This window comes from Furipterus horrens, unplaced genomic scaffold (assembly GCF_987537825.1).
Source record: "Furipterus horrens unplaced genomic scaffold, mFurHor1.1.pri manual_scaffold_21, whole genome shotgun sequence".
Taxonomy (NCBI): Eukaryota; Metazoa; Chordata; class Mammalia; order Chiroptera; family Furipteridae; genus Furipterus; species Furipterus horrens.
This window is the reverse complement of record NW_028327191.1, coordinates 383,937-400,105: the sequence shown is the minus strand read 5'-3', so window position 1 is coordinate 400,105 and position 16,169 is coordinate 383,937. Positions and strand designations below refer to the sequence as shown.

The 16,169-nt window shown below is 58.3% G+C and overlaps 1 protein-coding gene across 9 annotated transcripts; it reads right to left on the bottom strand.

Annotated features, from left to right (window-relative positions):
- Positions 1-512: 512 nt before the first annotated feature.
- Positions 513-7,095, bottom strand: CDCA4 (cell division cycle associated 4). Of its 9 annotated transcripts, none has more exons than XM_090265550.1 (5): positions 7,040-7,095; positions 5,106-5,190; positions 4,792-4,895; positions 4,087-4,190; positions 513-1,408 (listed from the first exon to the last, which is right to left on the bottom strand). In XM_090265550.1, the coding sequence occupies exons 4-5, from the start codon at positions 4,180-4,182 to the stop codon at positions 713-715; spliced, it is 792 nt and encodes a 263-aa protein (XP_090121676.1). In that variant the 5' UTR covers positions 4,183-4,190; positions 4,792-4,895; positions 5,106-5,190; positions 7,040-7,095; the 3' UTR covers positions 513-712. The 9 variants fall into 9 exon arrangements, 8 of the variants coding, with proteins under 8 accessions (XP_090121676.1, XP_090121679.1, XP_090121678.1 ...); XM_090265553.1 differs by lacking the exon at positions 7,040-7,095 and adding an exon at positions 6,643-6,659; XR_016508889.1 differs by lacking the exon at positions 513-1,408 and adding an exon at positions 3,652-3,898.
- Positions 7,096-16,169: the final 9,074 nt, after the last annotated feature.

Genomic DNA, 16,169 nt, shown 5'->3' with positions numbered 1-16,169 from the left:
CCTCAGGGGGTACCAGAGACCCCTCAGGTGTCTGAAGATCCAGTGGGGCCAGACAGATACCTGACCTTAGCCCCAGTGACACATATATAAATAACCATAAATTAAATCCTAAAACCTATACTTCGTTTTAACAACGATGAAGACCAGCTAGGCTCCCGCAGCAGATCTGGCCACGACTCCAGAACAGGCGTCACCGCCAAGGCAACAGCAGAGATGTCACACGTGTGCAAGCAGACTCAGGAGCAACAATCCCAAGAATAAACTTTAAAACATTAAACACACCAACTGCACGTGTTCCGGTTATAAAAGTTTCTAATTAGCAGCAGAGGATGTTTATAGAAAAAATATACTTTTAAGAAAATAGCTGAAAAGTCTAAAAAGATAAAAGTATAAAAAGTTTAAAAAATATATCTTAAGCCAAAATATTGCCCAAAACATATAAAACTTAATTTTTAAAAATTCACCTATCTAAAGTTAAAGGAGGCTGATGCAGGTGGGGGCCGAGGCCTCCAGGGAGCCGAGGTGGGGCTCGGAGCGGAGGCCGCCCAGCCGCTGGCAGGTGAGGCTGGAGGGGGACCAGCCCGCAGGAGGAGGGAGCAGGGAGGGCGAGCGGCGGGCAGGCCGGGCGCTGTTCCGGATGGTCCCGTAATGCGACAAGGCAGGGCCGGCGCCGGCCCCGCTGGCGCTCCGGGATGTCCCGCCTGGCTCGCGCTCAGGTCTCCACCAGGATCTCCAGCACGTGCTCCAGCTCGCCCAGGTCCCGCTTGCAGCTGGCGCCGGGCGGCGGGGCAACCGCGGAGGCCAAGGCCTCGCGCCCGTCGCTGGGGCCCGCCCTGCCGCCCACCACGCCCGTCAGCACGGCGTCCAGGTCATAGTAGGGGCCGTCCACGTCCGCCAATAGCCCTTCCACCGCGCTGGGCGCCTGACTCTCCAGTGTTTCGAATATCTGATCCAGCGACTTCTGCAGGCTCCCTCTGCCTTCCCGAGGGCTGCCCGCGCCCCAAACGCAGCTCTGCGCGCGCCTCGGAGCCTGCGCACAGGAGGCCACGGGCAGCTCGGCGAGCAGGTCCGGCGCGGGGCGCTCCTCCGCCTGCTCCCAGGCCCCGCGACACAGGATGTCCGAGGACACGAGGCGGTCCAGCGGCCCCCGCCCCGCAGTCTGGGGCGCCAGCCCCCGCCAGGTCCCGTCCTGGGTCATCTCCTCTTGAATCTGCCGGACCGTGTTGGCTATGAGGACCGAGCGGCAGAGGTTGGGCTCGACCAGCGTGTGGCACAGCTGCAGCTTGACCAGGGACATGTCCAGGAGCGACTGCCGCTGCAGGCTGTAGCAGGGGGGGGCCAGGGCGCCCTCCACATCCTCCTCGCGGTCCCAGCACTTGCGCTTTAACCCGCGCGCAAACATCGTGTCCTGCCGAGGAAGACGCCCTTTAGCGCAGGTCAGACCCGCCCTGAGGCCCAGGAGCATTGCTGCTCTGGGGTCTCCCGCCCGCCCCACCCCCACGCGCGCCTGGAATTCCTACAGCGACTGGCAGTGGTGCGCTGGGCAGGAACCACACACGGACCTCTAGCCGGGTACGGCTGTCTCCCTCCGCAACGACACGCGGACTAACGGCAGGAATGCGCTTTAAGGAGCCAGAATGACAACCTTCATCACAACCCCAAGGGCTGGTGCTGGACGTGGAGGGGGTGAAAGCAAAACGACCACCAGCCCAGCAGAACCGGGGGGTGGGGGCATGGGCAGGGCAGGTCGCGTCGGGTCAGTGGCCGGGCCCAGCAGTCCACTGCAGAAGCTGAGCCACTGCGGGTCCTAACACTCCGCAGGACACAAGGGCACAGGGCCAGGCCCTGGGGCCCCCTGATGGACTGGCTGCAGGTTGTGGATGCTGGGCGGGGGGGTGGGGGTGGGGGCGCCACCGCCTGCTCCCTCCGCTCCGTAAAGCAGAAACAAGGGGACCTGTCCCCCAGCAACTCCCAGCTGAGCCGCGGCTTACAAAGCCGAGCACCTGGGCGTGGGGCTCCCAGCCAGTCACCCTTCCTAGAGGTTAGGCCTCGCCGCTGTATTAAGCTTCTCCCTTCTCAAGTTTGTAAAATAGCTAAACATTTTTATTTCAAATAAACCAAGTTACTTCTAAAGAGGGTTAGAACCTTTTTAATACGCAAATTTTTGTATATTGTGTATTTCCTTTTTAAAAACACCAATCCTGCGGCTCCCACTGACAGCCCTGCCGGGGGGCGGGGCAGGCCGCTGCAGTGAAGGAGGGGCTAGCTGGCGCCCCATCTCTCCCAGGAGCCCTGCAGCAGGCCCCTGCGTGGCAGCCCCACACTTAGGACAGAAAAGGCTCACCTCCCATGTACTTAACATTGTAAACAATTAAGTGGCCTTGGGTGTTTATCCCCAGGAGGGAGAACCAATGTTCCTGCAAAACCAGGCACGTGCACGTTAAGGGCAGCGGCCCCGGCACCCTGCGCTCACCCCGCCCCCGCCCCGCAGTGGGGAGTGGCCAGGGACACCGGGCATTGCAGCACCTAAAGGGCACTGCTGCCAGAAAGCCGGTCTCAGAGGCTGCGTGCGCGGGCCCCCTCGCCGCCACATTCTGGAGACGGAGGCGGGCTGGCCAGGCCAGCGCCGCAGCGGCGGGCCCATGAGGCTGTGCACCTACTAAGTGACAGAACGTCGCGCGCGCACCCCCCCACCCCCCGATTCAGCTCCCTACCACCTGAGGCAAGGGGGGCCGTGGGGATATTTCTCTGCAACTTCCTGTGGGTTGGTAATTATTTGGAAGTAAAACATTTTGGAAACTGACCACAGCTGATTCCCCTACAAGACTCATTTCCCCAGAGCAGCAGGTGTAACCCATCGCAGCCCACACCACCTGCGACTGCCGTCCTGCCACCTTCCACAGCCGCTCACAGACGGCACAGAAAGGAAAGCTGACCACCGACACACGTGAAAATGCTCCCCTTGCTCCTGGTAATAAAAGTTCAAGTTTTCTGTCTCAGCGTCGGATTCCACGTCCACCAGCTTCAGTCGCTAAGTGCCAGGTGGGCAAAAGCAGGCCTACAAGCTCAGTGGGTTTATTCCTGTATTATTACTTAACAGTTTTGCATTTTCCATATGAACAACTCTAAACCCGCTTTTGCCCCACCCTGTATACTGAGATTATGTCAAACTAAAGACATCCTGTGTTGAGGAAAAAGATGAAGTTTCAATGGTTCTTTCGCTTTGAGTTTTCAACAAAAATATACAATTCCAACTCTCCCTGACCACAGATTTAAGTCAGGGTCCAAAACAAATGCACTGGAAGGGCATCAATAGTTCCTTGGTGCCACGAGGGGCTGGTGGGGCAGCCAGAGAGCCAGGGGACACGCCCTCAGCATGGGGAGCGGCACTGAGCTCCCTGCCCCCACGAGGGGTCCTGAGGGGGTCAGACTTCTGTCTGGAGAAGCCGCCCTGGAAGCCAGCAACTCCCTGCAAGAGCAACCACAGCTTCCATAACACATCCCCACTTCCAGCCTGGGACCCAAAGGGAAAGCCAGATGTCCCCAAGCAGTCACACAGGCCACCCACTTCCCCAGGCCCCCACCAGGGCCCTGAGACCCCCTTCCACCAGGAAGCGCTTCCCCCTCTCCCTCCCCCACCTGGATCTGTGCCAAGCAGGGCCAGGAAGTGCAGGACAACCCCGCTGCGGAACCACCCCTGCCCTCCCAGGCTCTCTGGCGTTTTCTCTGAGCACTTTCTTGCCTGCAGAGCTGAGCCCATCACAGGTTCTGCTCTCTTGCCAATCACGTCGCTCATGTCGGGTACAAGTTCACGATCACTTCCCACGGCTGCTCATTTATCCCAACACATAAACACTGTCCGGGGACCCCGGCGCTCGGCACTCACACTGCTCACCACCTACCGTCACAGGGACATGGGCCTTCGTTTGGGCTTGGTCCAGAGTCCCAGCACAGGACCCCTCGGAGCACCTCCCGGGACGAAGGGAAGAGCAACTTCAGGCACATGGTCTGGGAAGGCAGGCGCTCCCAGCACCCTGGGTACTGCACCCCGGCTCCCCCAAGCCCACCCTGCTCCACGGGCCTCACCCATTGGCCTGTTTCCCACCAGATGGCACAGGGGAACGGTGCTCTGTTTGACGGTGAGCACGACTCAGCCATCACTACATGGACCATGTGACGCATCTCAAAACCTGCTGAATAAAACAGCAAGAACGGTGCAGGCGCCACAGGACGCTCTACGACCTGCAGGGCAGGAGAGCTGACCAAGGGCACAGCAGCAGTGAGGGTGGAGCCCGCGGTCAGGTCAGAGCTCAGGAGCTGCGCACTGGCGTCGGCCCGGTTCGGGGCCCTGAACTGCGCCTGCAGGCCAAGGGCTTGGGGCAGCCTTCCACTCCCCTAAGTGAGCCATCGCTCAGATGTGGCCCCACTGTGCGCACCGGAGCGCCAGCCACAGCCGGGGGCGGCAGGACGAAGGCATGGTCACAGCCACTCCCAGCCCCTCGCTCCTCACAAACTCCCCACGCCCTCGGCAAGAAGTGCCAGACGGCTAACTCGGGGCAGCCTGTCCAGTCCCACGGGCACCTGTGCGGTCACCAGAGCCCACCCCGTGGTGAAGCAGTCCGGCTGAGCCCAGAGGGGGCTTGTGAGGGCCACCCTCCTCAGATATGTGTTTGGGGAGTCAGTAGCATGTGGCCCTTGGACAGCCCCCGCGAGCAGTGGGGACCTGAGGGCCCTCACTCCGTGGCCACCCCGATTGCTGCGCCCAACCAGCACTGGTCAGGCAGCACCCACCTCTGTCAGCCCCAGGTCCTGCTGCGTCTCTAGTTCAGGCCCGAGTGCTACTGGAACCCACCCAGTCAGCCCGCACTGCCCTCAGGCCTCCTCCAGACCACGTGCTGGGCGGTCAGGAGAAAGGGGAGGGGCCGATGACTCAGACTCAGTTCACAGGGGGGGGGGGAGGGTGCTATGCGGGCCCGCCCAGAGTGCCAAAGGGCAGAGGAGACCCCGGCCCACGGCCCAGACCTTGCCCAGGTGAGGCAGATGGCAGCACAGACCCCAGTTCAGAGCAGTAGGGCTGGGGCAGGCTCGGCTCTGACCCAACTCACCCCCAAGGCCTTCAGCCACAGCCGGCACCCTGTGAGCAACTCAACAGTGTCACACGATCAGACCTGCTGTGACTTCATCAGAAAGCTACAGGGAGGGGGACGGGGGAGGGAGAGAAGGGAGAGAAGTAAGGGAAGGGTTTAGTCAGGGAACGTGTATAAAGGACTCGTGGACAACGGGGAGGGACATGGCTGTGGGAGAAGGGGTGGGCTTGGGGGGGGAGCAATGGGGGAAAATGGGACAACTGTAATTGAAAAACCAAAAAATAAAATTAAAAGAAAGAACGAAAGAAAGAAAGCTACAGGGAGACAGAGGCAGCACGGTGTGCTCTCGAGACCGCGGGGTCCAAGTTGGGGCGTGGGGTTCGCGCCCACCGATGTGGGTCTGACATTTCTCCTACACTGTTGGTACAAAGTGAGTTTCAGGCACTTCTGTGCCCTGGAATGAAATACACAAGCTTTCTCTACCGGGAAACATCTCTCCGTGGCAAGGAGAGGGAACCTCCCTGCCCTCTCCAAGCTAAAACCTGCAGAGGTCGTCCCAGACGTTTTATTCTGAATTTCAATTTTAATTTGAAAGCATGGCAAAACCTGAACCTAAAGCAGCTGTGTGAGAAGCCGATGAGAAGCGAACTGAGTGTTTCACTTGGCTCGCGGTAAGAGGCCAGCGCACTCGGTCCCGTGTCCGGGCAGGCCGCACGCAGCCGCCAGCGGAGGGACGCAGCTGGGCCCCGGCTCCCCCAGCCCGCGGCGACCCGGGCACTCTTTTCCTGTAATCCTATTTTGGGGACAATGAGCTTTTGAAAACGTGGCGCTAAGCTGGCCTCCAAGTGGAAGTGAGGTCCTGGTACTTTTCCGAGCGCGGCTCAGGGCCCCGAGGCTGAGTGCGCCCTGCGGCGGGCAGCCCCGGGAACGCCCCGCAGACGGCTCTCCTGCCAGCCGGGGCCTGGGCCTGGCGTCCACCGCGCCCGCCTCGGTCGGTCTCCCCCCGGGGCTGGGAAGCTGCAGCGCCACTTCCCAGGAAGCGGGCGGACCACCGCGCCCAGCGCCATTTGCCGCGGCGCTCCCTGCCCCGCTCCGAGGGGAGCCGGGTATAGCGCCCTGTGGCCCAGGGAAGTCACCGGGCAACGCCCTGAGCGTCCCTGCACAAAGTAACTAAAACACGACAGGAGGCCGCCCTGCCCCCCACTGCCCCGGGGGAGGGCGCCTCTGGCCGGCTGTCATGGAGGCGTCCCGGGCCAGCAGCACCAGGACCTACGATGAAACTCAAGTGTCCCGTCGCCACCGCCTCCAACCCCTCCTCGTTCTGCAAGGGCCGCCGATGGGGCGGGGGCCTAGAACCACTGCCCCGGCCCACCGCAACGGGGCGGGGGTCAGGGACTGCGGGACCGCGGGCGGGGGTGGGTGGGCGGATGTGTGGGCGGGCGGTGGGAGCCGAGGGGCAGCCAGGGGGCACCCCGGGCAGAGCGGGAAGGGTCCGCCCTAGGGTCCCCGCAGGCCAGGGAGGGTCCCCAGGGAGCCCGGAGGAGGCGGGACTGACCTTTCCCAGTCGCGCGGAAGGAGAGGGTGGGGGCGCCCGCACGGGTCGCGCGTCGCAAGCGGCCGCTCCTCCCACCACCAAGAGCCCAGCGGGTTAAAGCCACGAAGCGGCGGTTATTCGGGGTTAAAGCGGGGCAGCGCCGCGGAGGTCGAGGCCGCGGCCGCACCGGCAGGAACCCAGGCGGCTGGCGACTCACCCGGCAGGCGCGGGCCACGGAGTCGCGTCCCTCGTCCGAGCGCCCGCCGGGCCCGCCGCGCCCAGGAACCTCCGTGCTGACTCCTGCCGCCCCAGACCCCGCGCCGCCCCCGGGCCCCACAGCCCCGCGCGTCCCAGGGCGCCCAAGGGTGGCCGCAGAGGCGGCGGAACCAAGACCCGAGACCCGGGACCCAACGCTCACCTGGCCGCCCGCCGTCCACGCCGCGGCCCGCCGCCGAGAGAGGGGCGGGGCCGGGGCGGGGCCGTTCAGCGCCCACAAAGGGTCGCCAGGCGCCGGCCGCCCCGCCCGCGGATTGGCTGAGCTCGGAGGCGGGCCCTCTGGTTCAAACCGGGGGCGGGGCCTGCAGCTGTAGTTCCCGCGCGGCCGCGTTGGCCGTTGGGCCCGCGCCCTCCGCTGCCCCGCCTCCGCCAGCTCCCAGGTCTCCGCGCGCGGCCGTAGTGCGCCTGCGCAGGTCACCTGGGGGTGGGGCGAGAGTGTGGGTGAGAGAAAGGACAGGGCGGGGGAAGGGGCAAGAGAAGGGGAGGGACGGAAGGGCGCTGGGGGCGGGGCAAAGGGGGCGGGGCGTGGGGGGGAGGGAAGAGGGAGGCGCGTGGGCAGGGCGGGACAGCCCCCCCTGGACGGCCCGGGTCGCTAGAGGGGCTTCCAGTGGAAGCAGTGGAACCACGAAAGTGGGAAGCAGGGGAGGTTTTTTGTTTTGTTTAGTTTTTTAATTTCTTCGTGGAAAAGGCTTTAAACAGGAGAGGAAACCCCGAATGCGTCCATCCGAGCAGCGTTTGTGAGCGCAGGGAGGACTCGGCGTCCTGTGTCCTAGGCTGGCGGCTGGCCTTAGGGGAGGGGGCGTCGAGGAGACACCCCAGGGAGGGGGAGAGAACCGGGGGGCCAGCGGGGACAGGTGAGGCAGGGCTGGTGGCCGGCGCCGTCTAAGTGGGGCGGGGGCCGGGCTTCTTCCCCGAGAGGCTGACGCCGGCCGGGCTGCTCAGAAGAGGCGCCAGTCCCGAGCTGGGCCGGAAAGGGCCGCCATTGGTGATAGGCTGGGGCCTGCTGCGCGGAAGGGCCAGTTAGGTCGCAGTCCTGCGGTGGAAGACAGCTGTGACAGATGTGACAAACAGAACAACGTACAGACTTAAATGGCGGGTGGGTAGGTTCCTAACCATATCCCGCACAAAAAGACTGGATTCCTTAATACACACATATTCGGTAAACGAAAGCAGGGTCAGCAGACCAGCAGAGACAGGACAGAGGACAGAAACGCAGCTCGGAGCAGAGAAGACGCGTCTGAGCTGCTGGGAGGTGCGCAGCCTCCGGCAGGAGCCAAGCGGAGTCGGGACTGGCCGGAGGTCGGACTGGCAAAATCAGAGCGGCGGTGACTTCCAGAGCCACTATTCTTTTTCACCCAAAATGTCCAGCATTACGTTAAAAAATTAACAGGCAAACCAGGACACAAGAATAAAAAAATGTCAAAATAATTTTAAAAACAAGGGGAAAAAAACCCAGATAATAGAAGTAGACTCACCGGTGGCCCCAATATTGGAGTTATCAGGTTTTTAGAACTAGAAACTGTTGTAAGCAAGAAAGTTAATGACAAGGAGAAGTGGAATCTGTTTAAAAAAAGACTTGAACAGGAGAAACGGCCCCAACTTCACCCAGAGCCTCCAGAGGCTGAGAAAGGAGCTCCCCAGCTAGTTCTCAGGGGCCCACAGACCTCAGCATCAACCCCTCAGAAGACGACAGGACAGAAGAACTACAGGTTCGTCTCTCTCACCACCAGACTCTAAAATTCCATACAGAACCCTAGCAAATCCAACCCAGTGATACATAGAAAAGAGAACACCTCACACCAGGCTGGGTTTATCCCAGCAATGGGAGGCTGCTTTCCCATTTCAACCAACCAGTGGAATTCGTCATCATAATAAAATGAGGGAGAAGACTCACCTGGTAAAATTCGACACACGTTCATGATACAAGTTAGGAAACTAAACACAGAGGTGCAAAGTGAGGACCAGCCCATATAGGCATCCTCACTTGAGATACTTGTCACCCAGCCCAGTCTGCTTCGAGAATTCACTAGAAGGGCTCATAAGGCTGAAAACAGACTCACACAGTTTTGGTTCATTACCGTGAAAGTACCGAGATTGAAGTCAGCCAGGGGAAGAGGCGCCTGGAGCAGGGTCCAGGCAGGTTCCCGCCAGGGGCTCCCACCCTATAGTACATCTCAGACTAAGTGGTTGGCCCCTGTCCTCTGGCAAACAGACACTACTAGCAGGAAGGATGCCCCCAGGATTTCAAGATCAGCTCTCAGGACCCTGAGAGCAAGCCTCAGACTTGTCCTTGCAGGGGGAGCCGGGGTGGGAACACTTCTTTACTGCACAACAAGGGAATCCCTTCAGTTCAATAAAATGTATTTACAAAAACCTTGCAGGAAATGCTAGAATGTGTGGATGAAGAGGGGGCCACATTTCATATATGACGAGGGCAGCGAGGCCAGGCTGGGTGGGCCTGACAGTTAAATTCCTAAGTACAAGCAGGTCATGGCAGGTAGTCCCGTTCTAGGCCAGTAGCTCCCTTGACAAAGGTCAGTCTTTACCTAAACTGAGCCTGTCTGTTGTCTTTTTGCCTCTAAGATAACATACCTTTGAAATGTCAGCGTGATCTCCTTTTCCAGGCCCCTCAGGGCACAACTTCCCACCAGAGCAGAGACCAGGGACCCCTGGTTGTTGCCTTGCTGCCCACATACCATCTCCATGTGCTGTGTTAACTAGCCTGTCCTCACCCACATAAAAGAAGTATGCGTCTCTCCGTTTTACTTTTTGTCCAGTCCCAGAGTTTTCCCTGCTTTGCTTTCTCCTGCCCCCTAATCTACCACCCCTAGATTCCTGTGACCTCATGTCTCCTTTTTTGATTCCAATGTATAAAATAAGGTGCAAAGCTGCCATTCTCAGGAGCATTTTCTCAATCCATTGAGATTTTGCTTCTCAGCAGTTGTTACTTTGGCTCAAATAAACTCATAAAAACTGCAAATTTGGGTGTCTCTCACCGGGACAAGTGCACAGGGAAGCGGTGTGAAAATGAGGGCCTCGGTGGTTGGGACTGAGAGCAAGGGGTCTGCATCACCATCTCCTCCAGGCCATGCACGGAACAGTCCCGCGTGGGCTAGGAGGCAAAGCAAAGAAGAGGCGTAGGACTCCAGAAGAACTATAAGCATTCTTTCCAGAGAGAAGGTTTTGAATGTAGAAATCCAAGGAATCTTGTCTCAGACAGCTCCAGCACGTAGCAGAATAGCACAGAGGGCCCCTTAGGCCATGGACATTCAGTTCTTGCAATCCGGTCTGCGATAGAACTTCCCCCAAGGCTGGGCCGGTGCTGAGGGTGCATCTCCAGGCTTGAGGATGGCAGTGACAGAGACAGACAGCTCTTCCTCTTCTTATAAGGATGCCAGTCCTGGTGAGATTCACACCTCACCCGTGTGATCCGATTTAACCTTCACTGCCTCCTGAAAGCCCTGGCCTCGGAGACAGTCACATTGGGCACTAGGGCTTCAACTTACAAATTTGAAGGACACACGGTTCAGTGTGTAGCAAATGTCCAGAAAAATGGATTAAATGAATAAAGAATTAAGCATGACCAGCAGATAAACAGCCAATACGGAAAAATCACTTATATTTCTATATACAAGTAACAAACCATTTTTATATTTAAAAGTTTTTAATGATACCATTTGCAAAGCATCACGAACATCAGCCAGCACCCAGGGGTAGATCTAGCAGCAAATATGCAAGACCTGAACGTGGGAAAGTACAACTCAGCCCCAAGAGAAACGAGGACTATTCCAGGTCCTCATGCCAGAAGACTCCCCATCGTAAGTGTCAGTTTTCCGCAAACTTAACTTTAGATCAGTGCAACCCGTGTCAAAGCCCCCCCTCCCGTTTCCATGGAAACGGACAGCTTGAGTCTAAAATATATGTTGAAGAAGGTCAGCAAAGCCTGGCTTCTGGAGGAGCTCTGGAGACGGGTGCGGTGGGAGCACACAGCCTGTGACTCAGCAATTCTGCTCCCAGGGACGTGCCCACGGAAGTGCCTGCACGCGCTCCCAGGGGACCAGCACCGGAAGCTTTACAGCAGGGCCAGTCCCAGCCTGCAAACACCCCAAATGCCCGGCAAGACAATGGGCTGTCCCCGCGTGGGCTTTGGGCTGCCATCTGGCTGGAGGGGTCTCACTTGCCTAGTTTGTAAAACAACTCCATTGAGATGTAATCGCAGGCCAGCGTCCCGCCCTTTGAAGAGCACAAGTGGATGTTTCCGGGGCTCAGAGGCCCGCAACACGCCCAGGACCTTCCGTAACCCCAGAAAGAACCCTGCGCTTCGCTGTCACCGCACAGCCCCTGCAGGGCCAGCCCTGGGCAACCGCTGATCGCTTCCGGTCTCCAGAAACTTTCTGCTCTGCACGCTGCACGGATGCGGGGGCGGGGGTGGTGTCATGGTGACCGGGCTTCTGTGACCCCGATCTCTGGTGCAGCGCGTCGTTTTCAGGGCCCCTCCACGTCCAGGGGTGCCCATGCCGTTGTGCCTTCGTGCGCCTGGGTGAGCGTCTGGACAGCCTCCCCTCGGGGGTGCTGTGAGCATGCGTGTGCCCTTCCCCTCGCTCGGGGGGATCCTAGCAGTGAAACCGCGTGGTCCTGGGGTGACCACGCTGGGTCACCTGGGGCGCCCTGGACTGTTTTCCACAGCGGCTGCCCCACCTTACGCCCCCGCGGCCTCGTGGCCCAGGTGTCATGGCGGTCTGAGGTTAGGGTTCTGGCCATGCAAGGGGCAAGCGCACGGGCACCTGCGTGACAGGCGGGGGCAGGTAGCAGGTGAGAGCCGCATGCCATGTAGGAAGGGGGCTGCACCTGCCCCGTGGTCCCCATTACCCCAGGACCGGGTTCCGCGCTCCCTCCCCGGGCGCCACCCGCACCCCAGGCCTGAGGCCCACCGTGCCCCACAGTCCTGCGGGCTGGCACTGAGACCAGGCTCTGGCTGCTGTCACCATCACCAACGGCACGGCTGGCTGTGTCACTGGGCGCTCAGGGTCCTTCTCCTTCTCAGACGCGGCTGGGGGCAGGGGAGCTCACGCGTGGGTCGCCCCGGGGTGCCCCCCCGCCCTCCCCCCTCGCAGGCCTCGTCCGCAGTGGCGGGCGGTGGCCCCGTGGGAATGCTGCTCCCTGGCGGCCGTCCCAACCCTCGGGGCTCTCCCGGCCGCGTGACGCCCTCTAGGGGCCGCCGCGGGGACACACGGGCTGTGGGTGTGGATCTCGGGAAAGACCACCTGGGAAGCTGAGCCAGGGTCTGGCTTCCTTCTGAGCGGCCCTCTGGGTCCCGCGCGGCGGAAGCGCAGGACACGCATGACCTCAGTTAGTGCCCCCACGGCCCTGCAGGCAGGCACGGTGGCCATTCCCAGGTGACAGGTGCCGCTGAGGCACAGAGGGCTCTCAGCCTGTCCACTGGCGCGGTCCTGGGGCTGCGGGGTGTTAAGACCTGGCAGCCAGTCACTTCCTCACTAGGATGAAATGCTCCCACGGGCGTCCGTGCCCCGCGCCCCTCCCCCATCGCCAGTATGCTCAGCGCCCCACAGGGCCCCCCTGCATCGGCGAACCATGACCTGTGTCCTGCCCATGGAGTCAGGACGCTTCCACCTCCTGGGCCAAGCTGCCCACTTGAGACCAACCCAGATGATGGGAGCCCACAACTCCCATCCAAACCGCTTGGAGGCCACCTCCCTGGACTGGGCTCCCTCTCCCCCAGGGGTCTCCCAGGTGTGCAGCCACTGCAGTGCTGGGCGGGGGTGGGGGGTGGGGGGTTGTTGTGAGCCAGACAGAGGTCACCGTGCCCGGGATGTGCAGGTGTAGTCGGCAGATAGGACGCTGGAGCTGACTGGTTGAGGGCCCCTTAGTTTGGCTGACAGCTCATTAAATAGGTGGACCTGTGCGAGTGCTGACGCTGTCACAGGGTCCCCTGGCTGGCATAGGGCTCGCCCATGTGCCACCATCTGTCCACGCATCGTGATTTGGGGACATGGAGAGGCCTACTCAGGCATAGGTCTTGTCCAGGGAGCTGGTGGCAGTGAACAAATTGCAAGTGTCCTGTCCCCCAGGGCCGCCCAGGGACACGCTGGTGGGAAGAATCAGGAGCGTAGGGTGGTGTGGCCACCGGGGGCTCCCAGGGCTCCCACCTCCCTGCAGGGAGCTCACAGCTTCAAGGGTGGAGCTCATGGTGCCTGTCTGCTCCCTGCTCAGGCCACCACGGGGAGGAGACAGATGTTAGAGGGAGGAGGGAGTGAGTGAGCGAGTGGATTAACAGGTGAAGATGTAAGAGAAGGAGGGAGCGTGTGAGGGTGGAGGGAGGAGGGGAGGGAGGGGAGACCTCACACCTGGGGCACCATGTTTCCATCAGTGATGAGAGTCTGATGTAATGGCCAAAGGGTTAGGGTCAGAGACTACAGTGCAGTCACAATCAGGTCATCTTGACCCAGGGACATGGAGCGTGGTCTGTGCACAACAGAATGCACAGATGACATCTTAGAGAATTGTACATGTGAAACTCATCTTATTCACCAATGTCACCCCACAAAACTTAATTTAAATAAACAAGTAAGTGAAGGGAAGAGACAGAGGCCCAAGGGAGGAGGCCACAGAGGGCCAGCAGCCCCAGAGCTGAAGGAGGGGGGCACAGACTCTCCGTGAGTCTCCAGGAGGAACCAGCCCCATGACACCTCCATCTCGGGCTTCCTGTCCCCAGCAGTAAGAGAACAACCCATTTTAAAGCTGCCCAACTTCCGCCAAGATGGAGGTGTAGGTAGACACTCTTCACCTCCTTGCAAAACCATAAGAAGGATCACAACTAATCTCAAAACAAAAAACAATCAGGACTGCCAGAAAAACAAACTGTATGGAAGTCTGACAACCAAGGATTTAGAGAAGAAATTCATCCAGGCGGGTGGGAGGGATGGAGCCAGGGAGCCGGGGCAGAGAGGACGTGGTATCGCTGTTGCAATGCAGCAGCTGGACAGCAGCCAGGACGGGGCAGGGCAGGGGGGTTGCACAGAACAGGCAATCCCACATTCACCTGTTGCGAATAGAAGCCAGGAGGGACACCTGGGGAGTGATCCCAGGCCAAGGTCAGACCATGCAGCCCAGAGTTCCGGCATCGGGAAAATAAAGCCTCATAGTCTGGCTGTAAAAACCAGTGGGTGTTGGGATGGAAGAAGAAACTGCCTGTCTCTCAGGAGAGTCCATTTAGAGGCCCCCACAGTCACAGAGTGCACACAAACCCACCCACTCTGGGAACCACCACCAAGGCAATAGCTAAGGGGCGCCAGTCTCATATGGGAAGCTGGTGAAGTGACTGGAAAACAGGCAAGTGCCGAGCAAGCGGCATTGTTCCCTCTCTGATCCCTCCCTCACATACAGCACCACTACGTGGTGATACGGGTCACCCCGCACTGACGAATTCCTAAGGCTCCACCCCTTACAACGTAACAGGTGCGACAGATCCACCTAATACACAGAGGCAAACACAGGGAGGCTGCCAAATTGAGGAAACAAAAAAAACATGGCCCAAATGAAAGAACAGAACAAACTCCAGAAAAAGAACTAAGCAAACAGAGATAGCCAACCTATCAGGTGTAGAGTTCAAAACACTGGTGATCAGGATGCTCAGAGAACTTACTGCATACAGCAAATGCATAAGGGAAGAAATGAAGGCTACACTCGTCGTTGTCGGCAGCCGTCCGTCTCGAGAGACGATGGTGTAGCTTCTTAAGAGTCTATCTGCACCACCGAGAATGGCTGTGCAGTCCAAATCGGGAGTGACACGGTATCTGTCTCCTCCCGTGTTGAATCGACATCTTGTGATGACGCTGGAGTGTCCTCTCCAGTGAAGCTGAAGCTACAGAGCCTGGGCAGGGTGATATGGAGGGTCTGCTGTTGCCCATGCAGCAGACCCCCCCCTCTCTTCGCAGCTGAAGGGTCCAAGGGAAAGACGGAGTCAATACAGCTTGGCTTCAGGTGCGCCGCAGGAGTTGCCGGTGCTGACTACAACGTCAAACCGCCTTAGGGACTCCGGCTCCGGATTTTCTGTCAGGGTTTACTCCCTTAGCCTTTCCCCTGAAGAGGTATGCCGCAAGGCAGCGGAGGTTTTTTGGAGTCAGAGTTTTCCTTCTCTGATGTGCCCTGACTGGAAGATCGAACCAGCGACACTTAGCTCGCAGGCCGACGCTCAATCCACTGAGCCAAACCAGCCAGGGGTAGATTATTTTAATGTAGCTATCTAAAGACCATAGTTTCAGGCTTTCTTTCACTAAGTGAAAGAAAAATCCACAAGGAAACAACAATAAAGGGAAGGAAGCTGGGATTCAAATCAACAATTTGAAACATAAGGAAGAAATAAATATTCAACCAGAACTGAATAAAAAAAACTAGAATTCAAAAAGATGAAGAGAGTATAAGAAGACTCTGGGACATCTCCAAACGTGCCAACATCTGAATCACAGCGGTGCCGGAAGAAGAGGAAGAGCAAGAAATTGAAAACTTATGTGAAAAAATAATGAAAGAAAACTTCCCTAATTTGGCCAAGGAAATAGACATACAAGACCAGGAAGCACAGAGAGTCCCATACAAGCTAGACCCAAAGAGGACCACACCAAGACACATCATCATTAAAATGCTAAAGGTTAAAGATAAAGAGAATCTTAAAAGCAGCAGGAGAAAAGCAGAGAGTTACCTACAAAGGGGTGCCTGTAAGACTAGCAGCTGATTTCTCAAAAGAAACTTTGCAGGCAAGAAGGGACTGGCAAGAAGTATTCAATGTGATGAAAAGCAAGGACTTACAACCTAGATTACCCAGCAAAGCTACCATTTGGAATGGAAGCGCAGATAAAGTGCTTCCCAGACAAGGTAAAGCTAAAGGAGTTCATCATCACCAAGCCATTATTATATGAAATGTTAAAGGGACTTACTTAAGAAGAAGAAGATCAAAACTATGAACACTGAAATGACAACAAACTCACAACTATCAACAACTGAACCTAAAAATAAACTAAGCAAACAACCAGAACAGGAACAGAATCGTAGGTATGGGATCACTTGGAGGGTTATCAGCTGGGAGGGGGAGGGGGAGAAATGAGGAAAAGGTGCAGGGACTAAGAAGCATAATTGATTGGTACAAACAGACAGGGGGAAGTGAAGAATAACATAGGAAAGGGTGAAGCCAAAGAACTTACATGCACGACCCATGGACATGAACTAAGGGAGGGGGGATTGCCGGAGGGAAGGTGGGT